This window comes from Aptenodytes forsteri, unplaced genomic scaffold (assembly GCF_000699145.1).
Source record: "Aptenodytes forsteri isolate BGI_AS27 unplaced genomic scaffold, ASM69914v1 Scaffold434, whole genome shotgun sequence".
NCBI lineage: Eukaryota > Metazoa > Chordata > Aves > Sphenisciformes > Spheniscidae > Aptenodytes > Aptenodytes forsteri.
Window position 1 is genome coordinate 1,505,266 of NW_008795183.1, and position 19,497 is coordinate 1,524,762.

A 19,497-nucleotide genomic window follows, 5' to 3' on the forward strand; every position below is an offset into this window, starting at 1 on the left:
GCACAGCCAGGACAGCTGACCCAAACTGGCCCAAGGGATATTCCATACCATGTGACGTCATGCTCAGTGCATAAACTGGGGGGAGTTGGCCGGGGGGCAGCGATTGCTGCTCAGGGAATGGCTGGGCATCAGTCGGCGGGTGGTGAGCGGTTGCATCACTTGTTTTTCCTGGGTTTTGTTCCTCTCTTTCTTTTGTTGCTTTCCTTTTCATTACAATTTATTATTATAATTATTATTTTATTTTATTTCACTTCAATTATTAAACTGTTCTTATCTCAACCCATGAGTTTTCTTACTTTTGCTCTTCAGATTCTCTCCCCTGTCCCACCGGAGGAGGGGGGAGGGTGAGCAAGCGGCTGTGTAGTGCTTGGTTGCCAACTGGGGTTAATCCGTGACAAAATAAAAAATTAGTAGCTGAGAGAGAAGGCTTAACTCTCACTACCACGAACAACCTGGCAGCCTGTTGGTTGATCTGAAATATATACACAGACACACACAAACTTAAAAAGGAAATATTGCTATCCAACAGAGACTACTCTGGAGCAGACAGGTTTCTCCTGCCTGAGAACGACAGAGAAAAATCACTATAATAAGTAAATTTATTTATTATACCAACTTGGCTGGAAAAACAGAGTTCTTTGACACACAATCCCTCTTCTTAGGGCCTTAAATCATGCTGACTTTAAAAGTGCTAAGATGGACATAAGAGTGCATTTAGGCATGACAGCTCATGCTTCCTATGCCAGGTTTCCCTTTTGCATCCCAGTCTTTTGAAGTGGGTGGGAATAGAGCCATGGGAAGGTACACGTCTACACGCTGATCACTGCCCTGGCCAGAGGCATGGAACCATTCCTACAGATACCTGCCAGAAACCACTGACATCTGCTGGTTTTCAGAAATCAAAACTATGTTTTCTTGACCCTTTGGAGTCAAGACAAGTTGGCTCTGGGCATGATTTTACTACCTTGCCAAAAGTTTATATGTGATAAAGGCCCCTTCTGTGCGAATTTGTGTGAAGGGGTTCTACAGCTCTGGATAGAGGAACGGTTACCAGCAAGCAGCAGGCTGAGGAGAAGAAGATTACATGCTGAGAAGCAGCATGTGAAAGTCTCCCAGGAACTGGTAAGCTCTGGAGACCGGTTGTCCTGTTAAATCCACCAGAACTGATAAATTCAGAACACCAAGAGCCTGCTGGCTGGGTACAAAGCCACTACCCACATTAGTATTAACCATGGGTTGCATTAACTTGGATGATGTACAAGCAGGTAGAAATTGCTATATGCAGCCAAAAACCTACAGGATTACATATACACACCTGATGAAGCAAAGGGTTCTTCAAGGGACTTTCTAAATTACCTGCATAGGAGCCAGAGGTCCCAGGGGTTGGGATTGGCCTCCCAGTTGCTGCTCCTACAGAGTGATTATGAGCGTGCGAGTAAGCGAATGTGTTGTGTGAATACTTACCTGCTATTAGTAACAGCTTTAGTAACAAAAAGCCTTCTGTTGGTTATGATCTGTATCTCTCCCAACTTGATCTGCTACCATGGAAAAGGGAATTTACAGAATCAAGCATCCAACTATTGTATCAGTTATTTCTTGGCAATGCTAATCCCCAGTAACTAGGACTGCTGCTGCCACTAACTGATTTCATTTCTCAAATGACTTGTTCAAAAAAGTACTTGCAGAACTCGCTCTATGCAAGAACTCACTTCCAAGACTTTCTTGAAAGTCTGTAAAATGGGACTCCAACTGTTCATGACAGAAACATAATAAGCCAACCTAACCAGTTTTCTGAGTCCGTGCAATTTGGACTCTCCATTTCACCACGAGCATGTGCTGAGATTAATCATCACAATAGACCAAATAAACTGAAGGTTAACACCTTTAGTTGCTTTTCTTCTGAAAGGCAAGTTTAGGAAAGCAAATATCTCTCAACAAAATTCCTGCTGCTGCCACTTGAAGATAAGATTCCAGAGAGCCTGAACCTTTTTTCAAACCCGCTCCATTTTTCCATGATTCCTGGCCAAAAATAACCCCATACTAGCATAAACCTTCCAAGTATTTCCAGCAGACCTTTAGATTTTGGCACATAAAAGTATGTCCCGTGCATATGCAATACACCTACCAATTGCATCACTACCACTGAAAGTTGCACCATGTCATTCATTATGCATTACTAGTCAGTTGGAGAACTACTCCCAGGAATCTTAGAGCTGTTAGGAAAGCTGTTAACGATCTCGTCTGATGCTATGCAAACAAAGCATTCGTGCCTCTGGAAAGACTCCTTAGTAGGAACATGTTGTTGTATGCGTTATAATTCTACTCTAATTTCACTTCTACACTTCTGTGATTTCACTGTTTGCTTCTTTTAAGTGACAACTCCACGGAATTAGAAACTGGCAACTTCTGTCCTTAGCAGCTTCTCTTCATTTGTCCCACTCTACTAGTTCAATAAAGGGATGCGAACATAAGTGGAAATTTCTCTTTAAAGACAGACAGACATATGACGGTTAGTTACAACATGACACCAGACTGCTACAGTAGTGCTAATAAAAATTAACTGCTGGACTGTTTACACCGCTTTGCATAAACTCCTTCAAGTGCCCTGAGCTGAATAGTAGCTTTGTTGCTTGAAAGTTTCTGCTCAGCTGGTTTCCCAAGGTCTTGCCCTTAGCTGCAAGCTACAGGATTGCACTTTTAAATTTTTCGCTTCATTTAAGTGTTTATAATCAGGAACTTTCTTCTGGAAATTCCAGTGACACTGACTGCCAAGCCCTGACAATGAGCTCTTAAGCTTTGACTATGGGCTGAACAGAACTGCGGCTTAACAAAGAAAGGGTTTTTTTAACAATTCTTTCTCATCCAGTAAATACCACGTTTCAAATACCTGTGACAATTTCTTAAGGCAGTCTTGACATCTTAATGCAAAAAATCCCTTCTATATAGCCAAAAAAGGAGACATTTAATACTTTGAGTATCTCAAAAGTGAGACTACGTCACTAAACTGGGTTGAACTTATAAAGCACAGTGTTCTCTCATGTACTGTTTTTCTAGCTAGCGTTTTGCATTCAGATGTGCATTGGTTTACTCCTGTTGCCAATATGAGAAGACGCCTCAGACTGAAAAACATGACCACTCCAATGTTTCTGGAGGACACACATACAGAAGTTGAACTTTCTGATGAAAAAAAGATACAGAATTATTCCGAAATGTCAGTGTTCCTTTGAGTCAATAAATATCTTCCCTTCTTCCTGCCAAACTTTTATTGTCAGAGTGCACGCTGCAGATGTTAACTATTAAAACTTTGTTTACAGGAAAACTGAAAAGCAAAATTTTGACAACTTTAGAAAAATGGTGACAAACACTAGGAATGTTTTGCTTACATAAAGCAGAGAGAAAAGAAAGCAAATTATTGTGATTTGGGATCTTCTAAGCTTCCTGCCCCTCACGAAGCTGAAAAATGGTGGAAAAAAATGATTAAAAAGTGACTACCTCAGCAAGTAGTACCTGCAAGATCACAGGCAGTTCTCTCCCTGGATGCATAGGCGGTATCTTGTTCAAACCAGAGAAGGGAGGAATAGGCAAAGAGTTGCCCATTATTTAAAATACTTGAGATAGGCCAAAACCACTGAGCAGCTAGTATCAGCAGACAATCATTTATGACTCAGGGAACGAGCAAACAAATCATCTGACACTGAAGCTAGGTTAACGTCCAAGGAAGGACGGTTTCCTCCAGGATTTTCCAATGAGATTAGCCCTACCATTAGATTCTGGGTGGGAATGGACCTATCAAACCTGAAGGCGTTTTATTACAGAGTGAATCTTCATGAGTTCTTGAAATTTTGTAAGAGGCCTGATCTGGTTCTCCAGCTCCAATAAATACTCCAACATCTCTCAGATCTGAGGGTGGACTCTAGAATATACGGCTGCAAGGTACAATCAGTTTTCTTCCTCAAGTGGTATCGTTATTTAAAAGGCTTGATATATCACAAAGATAAGCTGCCTCTTCTTTGAATTTGTCAAACCCCATACTCAAATTATGAATTAAAATTGGTTGCTTAACTTAGGTCCTTTCTATAGCTGTCTTAAGATTTCTAAAAAAAGCTTAAGTTTTACCTGTGTAAACAGTCATCTTTCAAGTTTAATAGGACTATTTTAAACAGTACATGCTTGTTAATTTTTTTCTAATATAGTTCATTTATAGTTCAAGAATTATGATTTTGGAATAGGACTTATTAGAAAATACCTTTAAAATAATATTTTCGAAATCTGTAACAAAATAATGACTTGGGTATCTTTAATAGTAAATTCTTGCCAAACCAGCTACAAGTCATCTTCCAAAATACCAGTATTTATCTGTAGAAATAACTGAGCTATAGAATAAAAAGTAATATAAGTACCCATGAAAATATAAATATTATTTAATAGTATAACTTTAATAACACTTTATTCAAAATAAATCTAGTGAATAGTGTCTAGGACTTGCTCAGTCTCCACACAATCATATCTGAACTGAGCTGAGCTTCTGCTATTTTCAAAGCAATTTCCTGGTAACGGGCACCATTCATTGTTTGATTCATACTTAGCACACTCTCCTCCCGTTCATTCTGAAGCTTCTTTCTGAATTGCTGAACTCCTTCCTCACTGTCCAGTAAAGAAGCCATAGGAGCATCACTGATTTTCTTGCCAGGCTCACTCCCCCATGTCAAACTGTTTTCAGCTTTACTTTCTTTTGAGAAGAAAGAACTCCTCAAGGTGAGCATTTCTTTTTCCAAAGCCAGTGCTAACTGTTCAGTAAGTACACCTTTGCTTCCAGATCTCAGGAGTTTTACATCACAGCTTGGTGGGAGAACTCTAGTAAGGCTATGAAGGCACTGGAACAAGACAGTCAGATTTCTGTAAAATAAGATTATTATTATTAAAGCTACCTTATATCTTCAAAATTTTACAGTAAAAATAAAACAAAGCTACTTTAAATCAAACAGGGAAAAACTTACGCTGATTATGGTTTTAAGTATTATGTGTACTGTACATACAAGAGTAAGCAAGGGCTTTCTAATGGCATGCATACTAGCCACTGTACGTCAAAAGAACTGACACTAAGCAAACCAGCAACATAAATATTCTATGCTAAAATATATGTCCATGATTAGGGTTACATGTGCATCATTTGTTTCTTTAAGAAGCAATTCATTGTACATGAAGACCACATGTAATAGCACAAAAGGAAACGTGTTGTCTGGTCTACATTTAGGGGCAGAAAAAAGTCACTTATATTCATAGATTGTCACTATCAATAGGTATGTACAGCATATGTACAGTATGTACAAGCCCACAGCTTGTCTTTTTTAAATGGTCACTGGAGAGGGAAAGTTGCACTTAAAAATCAGACACTCAAAATTATTAAGAAACCAAGATAAAATAGCACTGGCAATCATCAGGGAACCTACTCTCCTGGATACCAGTGTAGCAAGTATGACACAGTGACACATTGATCATTCTAAGAGGAATGTAGAGTTTGTCCAAAGTCTTATTTCCAGTGTTTGCCCAGATAAACTCCTCAGAAGATGTCTTCTGATGAAAAAAAAAAAATTATCTCAGAACACCCCCCCCAACCCCACCAAAAACAAACAAACAAAACCTCCCAAAACCCCCCAAAGCATCCTTAAGTAGCTAGTTTTCTCACATGGATCAGAAAGGCATTTTTCCTTAAAGTTTCAATTTATTTCTCTTAACATTCCACTAGTTACAACAGATACAGTTCATTTTGGTTCTAAAAGGCTGTGAAAAACAATAGTCTGTAGCTCACCTATCACAGAAATATCCTAGTTGGATAAAAGATCAATCCAAAGATGGGAAAAAAAGATATAGAAAATACAATCATAGTTACACCATAATCACGACGCTCACTAACTATTAATGCAAAATTGGATCAAAAGTGAAAAATAACAAGTAACCTAACTTTTCAAAAGGAACCAAAAGTCTTGAGGCTTAAAATTTTACTGATTAATTTCTTAAACATTTCAGCCTTTCCTCTTATATAAAAGAAGGAAATCAACTCCTAATTTGAGTAAAAGATTGAACCTCACTATAAATTAGAGACTCTTAAGAGATATACCTTTTCTTTCTTTTATTTCTTAGCTTAAACTCTTCAGACAGCAAATATTTGGAAAAGGAAATCTCTGAGACTCTTCAGATTATTTCCTTCCAAAATCAAGGTAGATAGGAAATAAATATATCAGAAACATGTACAAAATTAGACTAAATTTATGTTGCAGTACTAAACTACAAAATGACAACATAGCACTTTTAAATTTAGTATAACTTGGGGTTTGTTGTTTGTTTGGGTTTTTTTTTGTTTTTAACATCCCCTGAAGGAATTTTTTTTTAAAATCAACACATGTTGGAAAAAAAATATATGTTATACGAAGAATAATGTAAGAAAAATGAATATAAAATTATGATGCAGTGAAATGAACAAAAGAAACAGTACCAAGCAGACATTAATGGAGACTTAGACTTATTTATAATTCAATGTTCTAGCCTAGACAAAATTAAGCAATGCAGTTCAGGTTCTGTCATAGTTCTGATTTGAAAATAATTCTGTTGTTGCTGATGGTTATCATATCTTCATATTGGAAGCCTATTGGTAATGATTTTGTTTATGTAATGTTGTTTATGGTACCAGTAAGAAATAGTGTAAAGATAAAAAAAGTGTTTATGCAAGATGAATACACTCCACGCTTTTTGAGCAATTTTACCTGCAAAATAACGTTAGAACTCCTTCAAATGGATTTTTCAGGGTCCAGTTAAAAACTGTACCGTACACATTTCCTGCTTTATGACAGAATATGTTGTCATGGCATTCCTTAAATGGTGTACACTCCATTTCTCCCAGTAACCATGAATTTACCGGAGTCAATGTGCAGTCAGAAGACACAATCTGAAAGGAGAATCTGACAGATACTGCAAGGACAGCAAGTATATCTTCCATGGAACCTGCAAGAAAATACAGTAAAAAGATATTTGACCTAAATATTTTGATCATGTTGCATGCATTAAATGTGTTTAGATTTTTGGTTCACACTCCCAGTTTTACGTGAAGAGTTTGCACCTGCATTCAGGCATTCTTTGGGAATTTTCTTCTCACCTAAATTCTTATACCTACTTCTGTCAAGGAAAATAGCTGATTAACAGAGCCCCACCTATATAATGAAAGCTCTAAAGATAAACGTCACCGTGCCAAAAGACTATTAATAGCCTCCTGTGATAGTAAGATGACATGTTGGCTTTAGCCAATGATACAGCATTAAAGGAAGAAAGAAATTAAAATTCATTGCAAACGATCAAAAGGATATTTTGCTACATGAGCAGAAGCCCAGTTCAAAATCAATTCAATCAGGAATATTAAAAGAAAGGAAAATAAATGACCTTAATAGACGTGTAGATGAGGAAAAGCTTCAATTACTTTGGTATTATTTAAGAGGTAATACTATGTCAGAAAAAAATCTATGTATCTAATCAACAGTATCTTATTTATAGAAAAAAAACGCAGGCTTCAGCATTCTGTACTCAGACTTCTCTTCAAAATTAACCTTTCCAGATACACTTCAGCACCAATGCTAGCACAAAACCTTACAGCAACTCACTTAACATTTTTTCCATTTTGAAAAATGTTCCATCTTGTATTTCACCCAACTTTTAATTCCCAACAGGTCTATGCAGTTTGCGTTCAGAGACAGATGTGATTACACCTTGAAAACTTAGCTTGGCATCACTTAGAGTAAACAGAAGAATCAACCATATATTTATGAATCCAAATTATATCAATCTACTTACCTGTGCAGTAACTATTATCCCTTAGCATCTTTACCAAATATTTTCCATTTGAGATATCTTCCAGACTTAATAAAATTTTCCCACAGAGTACAGTAATCTTCTTGCTCTCCTGTAAACTATCATTCCGGTGTTTTTGTTTCTTCGCATGTAGAAGAACTATGCAACATACGCGATGAAATGCCAGTAATGGTGAAAGGCTGGTTACAGCAACGACTGTCTTTGCTCCACCCAGCTGAACCCTTGAACATCTCTTAGGACACTCTTCTTTCAGATCCTTCTTGCTGTGCAAGTCCAATTTCATCTTTTTTGGAGGAGGCTCAATGTGACACGAGGAGACAGCCAATGCTGAGAAGGCTTTGTTCAGCTTAATGATTTTATTTCGACACTCTATAATTGGAGAAATCGAAGAGAAGTCTTGATCCATCACTAAAGATAAACTGACATCACGCAGTGACCTGTGAAAATCCATATAAGATGACTGCACTCCCAGTTTGTATTTTGCCTTCTGACAAATAACCAGAACTTTGGAGATATATACAGACATTTAAGACTACCACAAGCTCTAATATCATTCCAGGTTAAGACATAGACTGTGCAAAGCGTCTAAGTCCTTCAAATGACTATTTCATCTAAGCTTAGTATAAAGATTTTTAAAACGTGGACTGAATTTTCTAACAGCTTCTAGGAGTTAGATGCCTCATTTCAACTGAAAGAATTTGGATGTTTAATTCACCCAGAAAATGTTGAAAATTCCACATAATGCATGCAGATACTCTGACATTTATAATTTAAAGACTCAACTTCCTTTTAATAAAAAATTACAGAAAGTATCAATTCTGCCCCCTTTGAGGACTAAAAGCTCTTCTGATGTTCTATATTGTTTTATAGATATTCAAACAAAATTGAATGTAGCGAGTAAAATAAAAGGTTTAAAATACTATTACCTTAAACACGCAGTAATTTCCTGAAATATATGAAGTACTTTATTTATTCAACACAGGGTTCTTTCAATGAAATCCTAATATTACAGTTTCAGAGCCTCTCTTAATGAATATTTTATTCTGTCAATCAATTCAGTCTCAAGATGTCACTGACATCTGAAAGTCTTATGAATGTCTGATTTTCTTTATGGAGAAGTATCACCACCTCATAATGCAATCTAAAACATTACTGCAATCTTGCATTAGTAGGAAGCACAAAAATAATCAATGAAGACTTACAGTGTTGGGGGTGGAGAGAAAGCAAGCCCCTTTCCCCAAAAAACACAGGTCGTTGTATATAGTACTGAACTGGAGCCCAGAAGACCTAGGTTCTGCTGCTAGCCTACCAGGTAACCTTTGACAAATGACTTCATCTTCACAGATCTTTTCTCAACTGTAAAAATGGGGGAGAGGGCAATATTGCTGCTGGTTTCTTAAGAATGGTTCCAAATCTTCTGAGGATTTCTAAAGCTATACAGGAATTAAGTATTTCATGTTCAAAAACAAAGTCATCATCATCAAAGCTAAAAGAATAAACACTGGAAAGGCAATAACAATCTCTTGCCTCAGTGGCTCTTAACAGAGGCTGTCAAGAAGATGAGGTCAACTTTCTTGTAAAGTTATAGCAATCTGGCAGTTGAGAAATAATATACCCGCAGCTCCAGTGGAATGGCCAAAGGGCGTAACAGGTCAGCTCCCTCACAACCGCTTGAATGATTTTCAGTGGCATCAAGTCTTTAAGCTTACCCTAACACAGTCTCAGCTACACTGCTTGTGGGAATATAGGTCAAAAGGTAAGTTCTGACTCCACCAAAGTTTACATTACACAATGCACATCGTAAATTTATGTTTCATGTAATCCTATTTTTTTTTAAACTGTGTTCCAAATTAGTTCCCTCCCTGTAAGGGGGAAATTACATAAGTAGTATTTACAACTAGAACTGAGCAATTAAAATGAACAGAATAAACATATCATTTTAAAGACAATAATAAGAATAAACAAATCATTTTGAAGGTTTAAGTATTTTATGGCTGATTGTTCCACATAATTTACACAATACATAAGCTTTGCAAATATTTTATCTGATTGGATACTTGACTGTAGCATAGTTCAATTCAAAAGCTGAGTATTTATTAAGTTGATCAGAGATTTTAAAGTGTTTTCTTTTGCGCTTTAAGCAAATCACTCTTCAGGAATGGCAAGATGTTAACAGTAAGGAATCAGGAACTGTATAGCTAAGACAGAGCTTCATCTACACCATATACTGATGTCAGCATAGCTATGTCAACACGGACTGTAAAGAACCGTAATTTTTGTCAAAGAAAATTCTGTTGTAAAAAGCTTCCAGTAATGCTGTGGTTATACTGACACAACTGATTTTTGGCTAAACAACGTATTTTTTTGCACAGTGCTAGAGAGTGACAAGCAGCAGCAACAAATACTGACAAAGACACACACTTGAAACACTTTATATACAGATGTTCAAAATGAGAAAGTTCAAAGCTCAAAAATCCACTCTTGCTACTGCAGCGCTTAACCTGCAAATTCAGTTTCTATAAAACTACTCAATGAAATTATTAGATAAATTTATATACTTACAAGTAAAATGATTCAGTTAGTTTTACTCCAACTACCAAGCTGTCACCCACAACGCGCTGCCACAATTTTTCTTTGAAGTGCTCTGGGACTTTAGATGCCAATGATGTCTCTTTACTAAGAGAATGAGGATTTTCTACATCATCCCAGAGAGAGACAAGACCTTCCTTACAGAAAAACGGTTTTTTAAGATAAATTAAGTGGAGATATTAGTTCTTTTTATACTGCATTACTTCGTGTTTTACCACAAATGATTGCTGGAAGTGCTTTTAAGATACATAAAATGAAATCTATATAAACTAGTTTATTCTCTACAATAGACCCAAAAGATAAAATTGCCTTTTCTTAAAACACGTGATATCATGAAAAGCACAGCTCATTCCCTCCTTGTAAACATCACATGTATAAATCTTGAACTGTCATACAATTAATTGTCCAAAGAAGATTTAAGGTACTAGAATTTATTTTATATTACTGCATTAATTGCTTGAAATTTTGTTGTCTAAACCTGGCTGACTTGAAAGGGACCACAACATTAACTGAAAGGGAGATCAACTCCATTTCAAGTAAATTAGGAAGCTTCTTTTGAGCAACATATTAAGATAACATTTTCCCAACCTCCACCACCTTCTCAGCCCACAGGTCACTTTATAAAATCAATTTTGCTTACACAGATCTATGACAGCTCGTTTTTCGTAACATGTTAGATCACAGACAGATATTCACTGTCTAGGCAACTGTGCCAATTAAGACTGTACACTCCCCCTCCTGTTTGTCACTAACTCTTTGTTAGAGGTTATTCCTCCATGCAACTCAGTTGTCAGGAGGTATTGTGCAAATCAATTTCAAGTAAAGACAACTAAATTTACTCTTATCTACATATATTGAAAGGTTAAGGTAACGAACCAGACTTAAAAAGCAGATTAATGAGTTTTCATAGTGGCAATCCCTACTGGTGAAAGTAACGAGTGGTTGAGGGAAGCACCCTCTACAAATGGCTCGGCAGAATTCAGAAGTGATCTGTACTCTCTTCTGCATTTTACCTCTTTTGCAGTTGGTAGAATATGGGTTCTTTCTTCAACAAGATCTATTAATGCTCTGCAAGATTCAAGAATAACCCTCTTTTTGAGTCCTAAATGCTGCTGTAGCTCTCGAACAGAGGTGCGACCAGCCTGTAAAAGATAAAAATGATCATTAGACTTATGCTTAGGTCTACTGCAAATAAGAACTGATATTGAAGCTACCAAGATGTCTTTTCAGCTTTCCATTTTTATGCAGGTATCACAAGTCAAGATCCTGGCGTTCCTCAATTAATGCTTCTTAAAAAAATGTTCAAGTCAGGCTACTCTGCTGCCAAAATATGAATCTAAGAATCTTGGCTCTCAATATTAAACCTAGAGTTTAAGATAAACTTCTAAGGTAAATTTTATCAAATTATGTAGATATTCAGGCCTTTCATTATTATTCCTGCTTCACTTTTCCATTGATATCAGTTTCGATTTCTTCTCAAGAATTGTATTGATTATTGGTCAAGCAAATACATTAAAGAGTTGACAGTTTTACAAACAGACATACATGCAAGCTATGTCTCAGTTTAAAAAAAAAAAAAAAAAAAAAAAAGGGAGCATGCCAGCACCAGCTTCTTAGATTAAGAAAGCTCCTCAAAAGCTATTCTCTGGAAAGCAAGATCCTAAGAAGTCTAATGCTGCCAAGGAGAGAACAAAGCTCACCATTGGAATGCAAAAGCAAACTTCCCCCCCTCCACCCCCCAAAAAACAAATCAGGATCAATCATAACCAACTGACAAGCCTGAATAAAAAGCAATTCATGTAAGAGAAGTGATGCCCTCTGCTCAAGCTGCAAAGGGTATTTAGAGCAGGTAGCACTCACCGTGATAAGTTCCGTAAAAAATGTATTTGCCACCTATCAAACCATGCATCATAAGTACCAGATTCCAAGCAACAATCCAGTGTCAGACTTGAGTCAGGAGAAGAAGAGTTAAGAACAAAGATGATTCTACAATACCTTCCTAATTGAGGTCATCAGAGTACCAAACCTTTACTTACTCCCACTGGTAAGCAACTCCTGAATAAACAACTGAGAAACAGAAAGCAAATGGGGAAGCACAGACTGAGAAGTAGTCAAAATGGCCAAAGATTTGCTGATGTATGCTTGCTGACCAATCTGACTTTTGCAAGCCCTTTTTCCTCGTAAAACAACACAAAAGAGAGACCTGAAATTTACCACATGGCAAACCCAAGACTGGGTAGCACCCCCCATCAACTCTCTGGAACAAGTGACATACACATCCTTTCTGCCATATGCCAAGACATACTGCACAACAAGCATCAGCAGAAGTCACAATCTTTGCACTGTGAAACTAAGAAAATAAAACTAGATCACCTTAAAATAGAAAATAAACATCAACATAAAAACAAGGCAGTCCAGAGCCAAACACAATAGAGCTGTGAGTAAATCCAGCATGAACAGCAGAACAGATGAATCACTGTCAAAAGCAAAGCAAATTAAGGCAGAGGCTTACTAGTAAGTAGAACAGTCAAGTGCTTTGACACATTGCAATTAAAGTTGCAGTATTCATAAATAAATAAATTAATACCCATACACACAGAGCTAAAACTACTGAGCCAAGAACTGTGGCACTTTTACAAAGGAAAGAAAATGGAAAGGAAGATTCACGATTGATAAGACTAAAAAATATTGGGAAAAGCAAAGGTAAAATGAAAAAAGTAGACAAAAAAGCCAGAGGGAAACATAATTCAGAGATTTATAGGCTGAAGCTGCTCATATGGTAAATAACTGGTTCTATGTTTTTCAAGTGACTAAAATCCCTTACATCAAAAAGAAAATGGGCCAAGCCACAGCAACAGACGGAAAAATAAATACTTAAAATTTACACCAAAAATAGTAATAAAAATCAAATGTACAGAACATTTCTTAAATACCTTTCTACCCACCACCAAATCAGCATTATCAGAAGGAGAACAAAAAAATTAGACATTGCAGCAATTCAATAAATCAGCAGCAAGGATTAAAAAAATACCTGCCCCAAACAGGAAAACCAAGTCAAAGGAAACAAATTAATCATCGGTAAAAGAATGTGGCAGTATAATGCTTACAAAACTGTTAAATACTTGGGGGGAGAGCAGTCCAGTGGACATAAAAAGACACTTCTGACTCGTGGTACTTCTGCCAGAACAGCCAACTAAAACCATGAGAAACCCTGTAACCTCAGTTGTTGTAATGTAACTGCACTACTCTGCCAAAGGAAGCCTTCTTCGGAAGATACTAAGATGAGTGTTAAAGAAAAAAGTCTTCAGAGGAGAAAAGGCTGGATTCAGGCCCAAAAGACTGTATACAAGATAAACATAGAACAGTTCAAAAATGCACAGACCGATATATTTCTCAGTTTCACTACCTGCAAAGTGCAACTTACATGTATTAGTCTGTGTAACTTAAAGGCAGCCTCTTTTTATGTGCAGGGCACCATAATTCAGCCCTGCCAAGCTCTCACATGGGTAAAAAACAGCTAAGCAGATGTGAAATAAGAAGTAAGCAACAGAGGTATGAAAAAGGGCTGTACTCATTTTGCCCTAAAAGATGAGATTCCATAGAGACTGTCAAAACATGATTTGATTGCAAATTTCTAGAAGATCTGAATTTTGATGATAAATATCAAGAGGCACCACTCCAAGGTTAAATAACCTTTGGAAATTCCCAAGCTAAGCAGGATCCGTGCACTATTGCATCAAAACAATCATCAGATGACAAAAACCAGCAAGAGCACTTCACTCTTCAGGGAAACATACAGAACAATGGAGATCTCAACAAGGAAGCAACAGTAACGTTAAAAAGAAACAGCTGAACCTACTTCCAAATTCATCAGCATGAGAATTTCAAAGATTTACAACATTAAAATACAGTAAGATTTTCAACTTGCTTACAATGCTTGTGCTAGCATGTGGCTTTGAAATTGAAGATCAAAAAGATCTTAAAATAAGTAAATAAATAGATTAGGTCATAGGAAGGATTCTGTATCTTTAAGAAGAACTTTATCAGCAGATGTTACATGAAATCTCCAGCCAGTGGCTTGTTTCCAGCAGAACCAGTAGAATGTGCAAAACAGACTATTAATTTGATCCTAACAGAGATTCACAGAGCTGTACAGCTGAAAGCCAGTTGGTGTATTAAAAGAACAAAGTCATAGAACAGTTACATAGAACATATAGCTGTCAATGGCAGGGTGGACAATCTTCATTACAACAGTGGAAGGAGCAACAAATGAGAGATAGTGAAACTAATTTCTGTTTTGTAAAGGAAGAAACTAATGTAATGAGTAAGGAAAGAATGCAGCAGCAAAGAAATCAGTTTTAAAATACATGACTACCCAAAAGAATCCAGAAATGGAAAAAAATGCATTTGGAAGGAAGCTTGTATTTCTGCATGTAAAAGCCAATAGGCCTCTAATGTGCAAACTGAAGAACTGTAAAAATGCAGGGGTGGAAGGGACCTCAAGAGGTCCTCGAAATTAATCCAACTTCTACTTTCTTGTGCCTTCCAGGAAGGAGAAAAAACTATTGTCCAGTGTTCTCCAAACAACAGCTTTTATCTTTTGAAAGATGTGTAATATCTCTTTAGACATCTCTTTTGTAATTAGAACTAGAAAAGTCTTTTCTTTTTCAGTCTTTTCCTAATGTGTCATAGTCCTCCTTTTCTTCCAGTACTAAAGTTTTGCCAGTTAATTTGCTTCATTTTTAAAGGCTGGAGATAAAACTGCCACAATATCTACTTAAGTTTTCACTAATTCTCAAATGACGGGAATAATGACCTCCTATCTCATACTTAAAGCACTCTCAGTAAACTAACAATAGCCTCACATCATTGACTCAATTTGAGATTTATGCTATCTCCTAAAGCTTTTTTTTTTTTTTTAAAATAAACTTCCTATTTTGTCAATTATTACCCATTTGCTATAGGCCAACGCACAATACTGCAAAAGAACATCTTGGAGAGTATGCTGGGTGTTTACTAACAGGATGAAAGGTAGAAAGAAAGAAAGGCAATGATATGTTCCCACTGATTACTTGGGACTCTGGCAAGTCCCCCCCAGCTTGTTTTATAAATGACGCTAATTAAGAGAAGCATACATTTTAGCTTCACCTACTGTACTTTGCAAAATTATCCTTATAAAATTGCTAGTAAGAGGAGGAAAAACATCAGCAGGTAGTGAAATAACCATGGTCACTAATTTGGGCAAAAGTAAAAGCCAACTTGACTGTAGCCTGTGGACAAAGAAACAGACCATAACGCTCTTTATTTTCAGGATTAACTGCCACTCATCGGCACTCACTGGGAACCTGGCACTACACTATCTCAAAGTATGTAATGTGGAGCAAAAGAAGTAAACGTTTTAGTTTTATTAAACTGGTATTTAAACATCTGAGTGAAATGACTGTTATGAAGCTTTGATAGGACAGCTTCAGCTTTATCTCAAAATTTTAATTAAATTAGACCCCTTCAATTACCCAAATGCATTTGTAACAACTGAGAGAACTGAAACACAGACTACCACTGATTCAAAAATGGATACTTAACAATGTTGTCTTCTCCCTGAACCACTTCTCCAATAAAAACAGTATCATTAACCTCACCCTTTAGATAATGTAATGATACAGAAAAGTAATTTGGAGAAAATACGGAGGCAGAACTATTGAGTACAAACCTGTAATCTTGTTTCAAGGGCTTGAACAGTAAGCAAACCATTCTCTTGCAATTCTTCTGCAGCAGAAACATCATGTTTATAATTAATACCACTCTAAAAAAACCAAAACAAAACCCTGAATTAATTAAAAAGCTGAAAGTAAGGTACAGGCTATTACACAGCATTATAAAAATCTGGGGGAAAATACAGAAAACCAGCAGAATCGCAGTATGCATTTTAAAAGAAAAATCTTATCTTCTGAAAGCAATTAGCGTTTGGTAGTACATAATGGAAAGACGCAATTATGAGAAGAAAATTAACAAGCACTATGGCTTTAATTAAGAGTTCTTAGCCAAAAGGTAAGCATTGTAGCAAACCTGTTACATATGTGAAGCATTTTCAACTGCATTAGTTTAATTTCCCCAAAGAATGTTGATGCTATCAAGGAAGTAGAATAATCTCTTCAGGTAACATCTTATGATTACAGTGGGGAACATTGTATTCAAACTTCAGGGCATTTCACAGCACACAAAATTTCACTTTGCACCAATACTTTAATGATTTGTTGAGGTTTTCTTAATTTAGTAAGCACAGACTGCGTAGCTGAGAAAAGGCAGGCTGAACTTACTGCATAGTTGACCTCTCCAAGATCCGTTATTTCGAATGTACTTAACACGTCTATATTGGAGTCATCCTTAAAAAGCAGTAACAGTTGCTCACTTCCAGAGCCAATAAAATCATCCACCAGAACAGACTTCACTTTTTGCCATTTGGAGGCCACCTACAGTAGAAGAGGTTTTAGAATACATATATTTGAATAAATCTTGTATTTGAGATTTTGTTTTGGTGAAGCTTGGGTTTTATAAAAAGGCAGCCTATTCAGGTGTGTGGAATACAGTATTTTAAGAAGTTGCAAACTCTTACTCTTGCTCCATCATTTAGAGCCTATGTTAACTCTGGGAAAAATTAGCCATTTCTCTTTAAAGATAACTTTCCAGAATACAGGTTGCAAGGAAGATGGCAACTTTTCAGTGTACTTAAACAGCTGAATGCTGTAACATTTATTTAGAACCAGTAATACTTGCAGATCAGTTGAAGACATTATACTTCTGACATTCAGAAATATCTTTGTTGCATTGCACACTTAAATATGTTTGAGAGGTAAAGACAAATTTGTACAATAATGCTGACGACTAGATAGGACAAACTTTCATTTCTTGAGTTACCTAAGTCTTCTTGACAGAGTATTACAAAACCCTCACAGTTAACTTTGTCTCTCCTGACTTTAGGAAACAAAAGCGAGGCCTCTTCTTGTCATTTTCATGAAACAATACTTTTTGTTACTAGGAAGTGAGACTCAAAAGGCTTTTAAATTCCACTGAGAAGTTTATGCTTTGCAAGAATATCCGTTTACTTTCGCTTTAACACAAATTATGTAGGCACACTCATAACTACCTTACAACTTCAAGTTCTCATACTATGGAACCTTCCAATTAGCAACAGAAGTTTTGGCTCACATTCATAAAATCTATTATTAAATAATAGAATCCAGGGTTTATTTTCAGATATATCAGCAAGCAATGACAGCAAAATAATCTCATACTTTAGACAGGTTATTTTAACAGAAGCAACAATAACAAGAAAAAAAAAATCTATAGAACTTAAACGCGTAGCTTTTCAGTTGCAGACATTTCCAATAAGAAAATATATACAAAAAAAGATACAGTAGTAAAAGGGAGCTGTTTAAAGCCACAAATACCTGTAAGCTGTCTCTCCTCTGTACAACACAGACATTTCCGGAGGCAAAAGACACAACAAATAGCAAATCATTGCTACTGATTACAGCTGTTTTCACTGAACATGGTTTCTCATAAGGAAGCTCACAAACACCTTTAGGGAGACCATCTTGGAACCAAATAAGCTGATTCTTGTGGGTTATGGCAACGAGTGATATTTGGAGCTGTTTTTTCAGTATCTCATTCTTGCAGATGTAGACAGAAGATACCACTGTGCTGTAAGCATGAGGCATAAAGCATGTGCCAGTTAGCATTTTTTGTGTTTCAATTGCGTATCCAAAGAACTCACTACCCCAGATGGCTCTGTCTGAAGTGGAAAACTCATCCTCATCTTCACTCTCTGGCAGGCAAGCAGTTCTTATCCCTAAGACAACAGTGCCTTCATCCTCAATTTCACCTGTCCACACAACAGAAGAAAGCTGAACAGGAGCACTTAGAACCGTGCAGGTGTTAGAAGAGATGTAGAACAGCTTGTTGGCATGCCTCCACAAGACTGAAGGGCCAGTAATCAACCTGACGTCTTCTTTCAGCTCATAATCCAATTTAAAATGAAAGGACTGCTCAAATTGATTTGAGTTGTGAAGCAACAATAAAAGGTATTTGACAACATTGGGTTTTTTTTTCTTTTTCATCAAAATGCAGGGAAGAATAATCCCTGTTCTGGAATCCGTTGTGCAGCTACAACAAATTATTTCAATTTTTAAGTGACTGGCACGCATGCTGAATACTCCAGAAGACTTCTGAACAAACAGCTTAGTGTCTCTGTTGAACGCCATTCTTCTGACACATAAATTCATTGTTTTATCAGCTGCTCCCTCCATATGTTTTGTTTTTGACAGCTGAAATATAAGGACTTCGCCATTGTAGGACAAGAATTGTTCTTGCTCACCTAGAAGCATCTTTAATTATCTTCACGTACATTCCTCTACAAGAAAACCGTATGCGTCTCCATTTCTGTCAGGATTATTTCTCTGTGAAAATTTTAACCTATCTGGACGTTTTCCATCTACAAAAGTGAACAACAAAAAAAATTAAATACTTTTGGGACTAGCTGAACTGATCCCTAAGAATAAGACAAACTATACATTGCAAAGCAATGACATAGACTGATTTGAGAATATGCGGCCAGTATGTGCTTTAACCTCACAGATTAAAATGAAGTTAAACAACTTTGTACTGAGAGATTTAAGTAACAGAAACATTTCAGAAATATATTCTAGCACTTATTTACCAAAGCATGAATTTGCTGCTCATCAACAGCTACACGGCATAATATAAATTGAAAGAAACCAAACCAAACCATACACGCACTGTTTGTGTGATTGAATTGAAGGTGTCAGCTCCACAGACTGAGCGGACTGGAAAGCAACAGTGCTTCGAATTCTCAAATTTAAGAGCCTTCGCTCAGGTGTAGCCTTTATTAATAGATATAATTCATTCTTGGTTAAAATTATAAAGCCTCTTTAAGGAGAAAGTTATCTGAAGAACAGTCCAGTCATTTTGCCGCCAAGAAGGCTCCCTCCCTGCCCCAGTCAAGACCCCGGGGACCCAGAGCGAACCGCAGCC

General features: G+C 36.7%; 1 protein-coding gene across 1 annotated transcript; it reads right to left on the bottom strand.

Annotated features, from left to right (window-relative positions):
* Positions 1–4,424: 4,424 nt before the first annotated feature.
* Positions 4,425–18,893, bottom strand: FANCB (Fanconi anemia complementation group B). The gene is made up of 8 exons (XM_009278545.2): positions 17,895–18,893; positions 16,764–16,916; positions 16,157–16,249; positions 11,460–11,588; positions 10,420–10,583; positions 7,840–8,294; positions 6,762–6,999; positions 4,425–4,896 (listed from the first exon to the last, which is right to left on the bottom strand). Exons 1-8 carry the CDS (start codon positions 18,828–18,830, stop codon positions 4,476–4,478), a joined length of 2,589 nt encoding a protein of 862 aa, XP_009276820.1. The 5' UTR covers positions 18,831–18,893; the 3' UTR covers positions 4,425–4,475.
* Positions 18,894–19,497: the final 604 nt, after the last annotated feature.

Excerpts from the sequence above, each read along its gene's own strand:
- FANCB (XM_009278545.2), bottom strand. The coding sequence starts at position 18,830 with ATGCTTCTAGGTGAGCAAGAACAATTCTTGTCCTACAATGGCGAAGTC. Across the intron at positions 16,250-16,763 it reads TTGGAGAGGTCAACTATGCA|AGTGGTATTAATTATAAACA; the intron begins GTAAGTTCAGCC and ends TGGTTTTTTTAG. Across the intron at positions 8,295-10,419 it reads CTAACTGAATCATTTTACTT|GTCACTGCGTGATGTCAGTT; the intron begins GTAAGTATATAA and ends GGATTTTCACAG.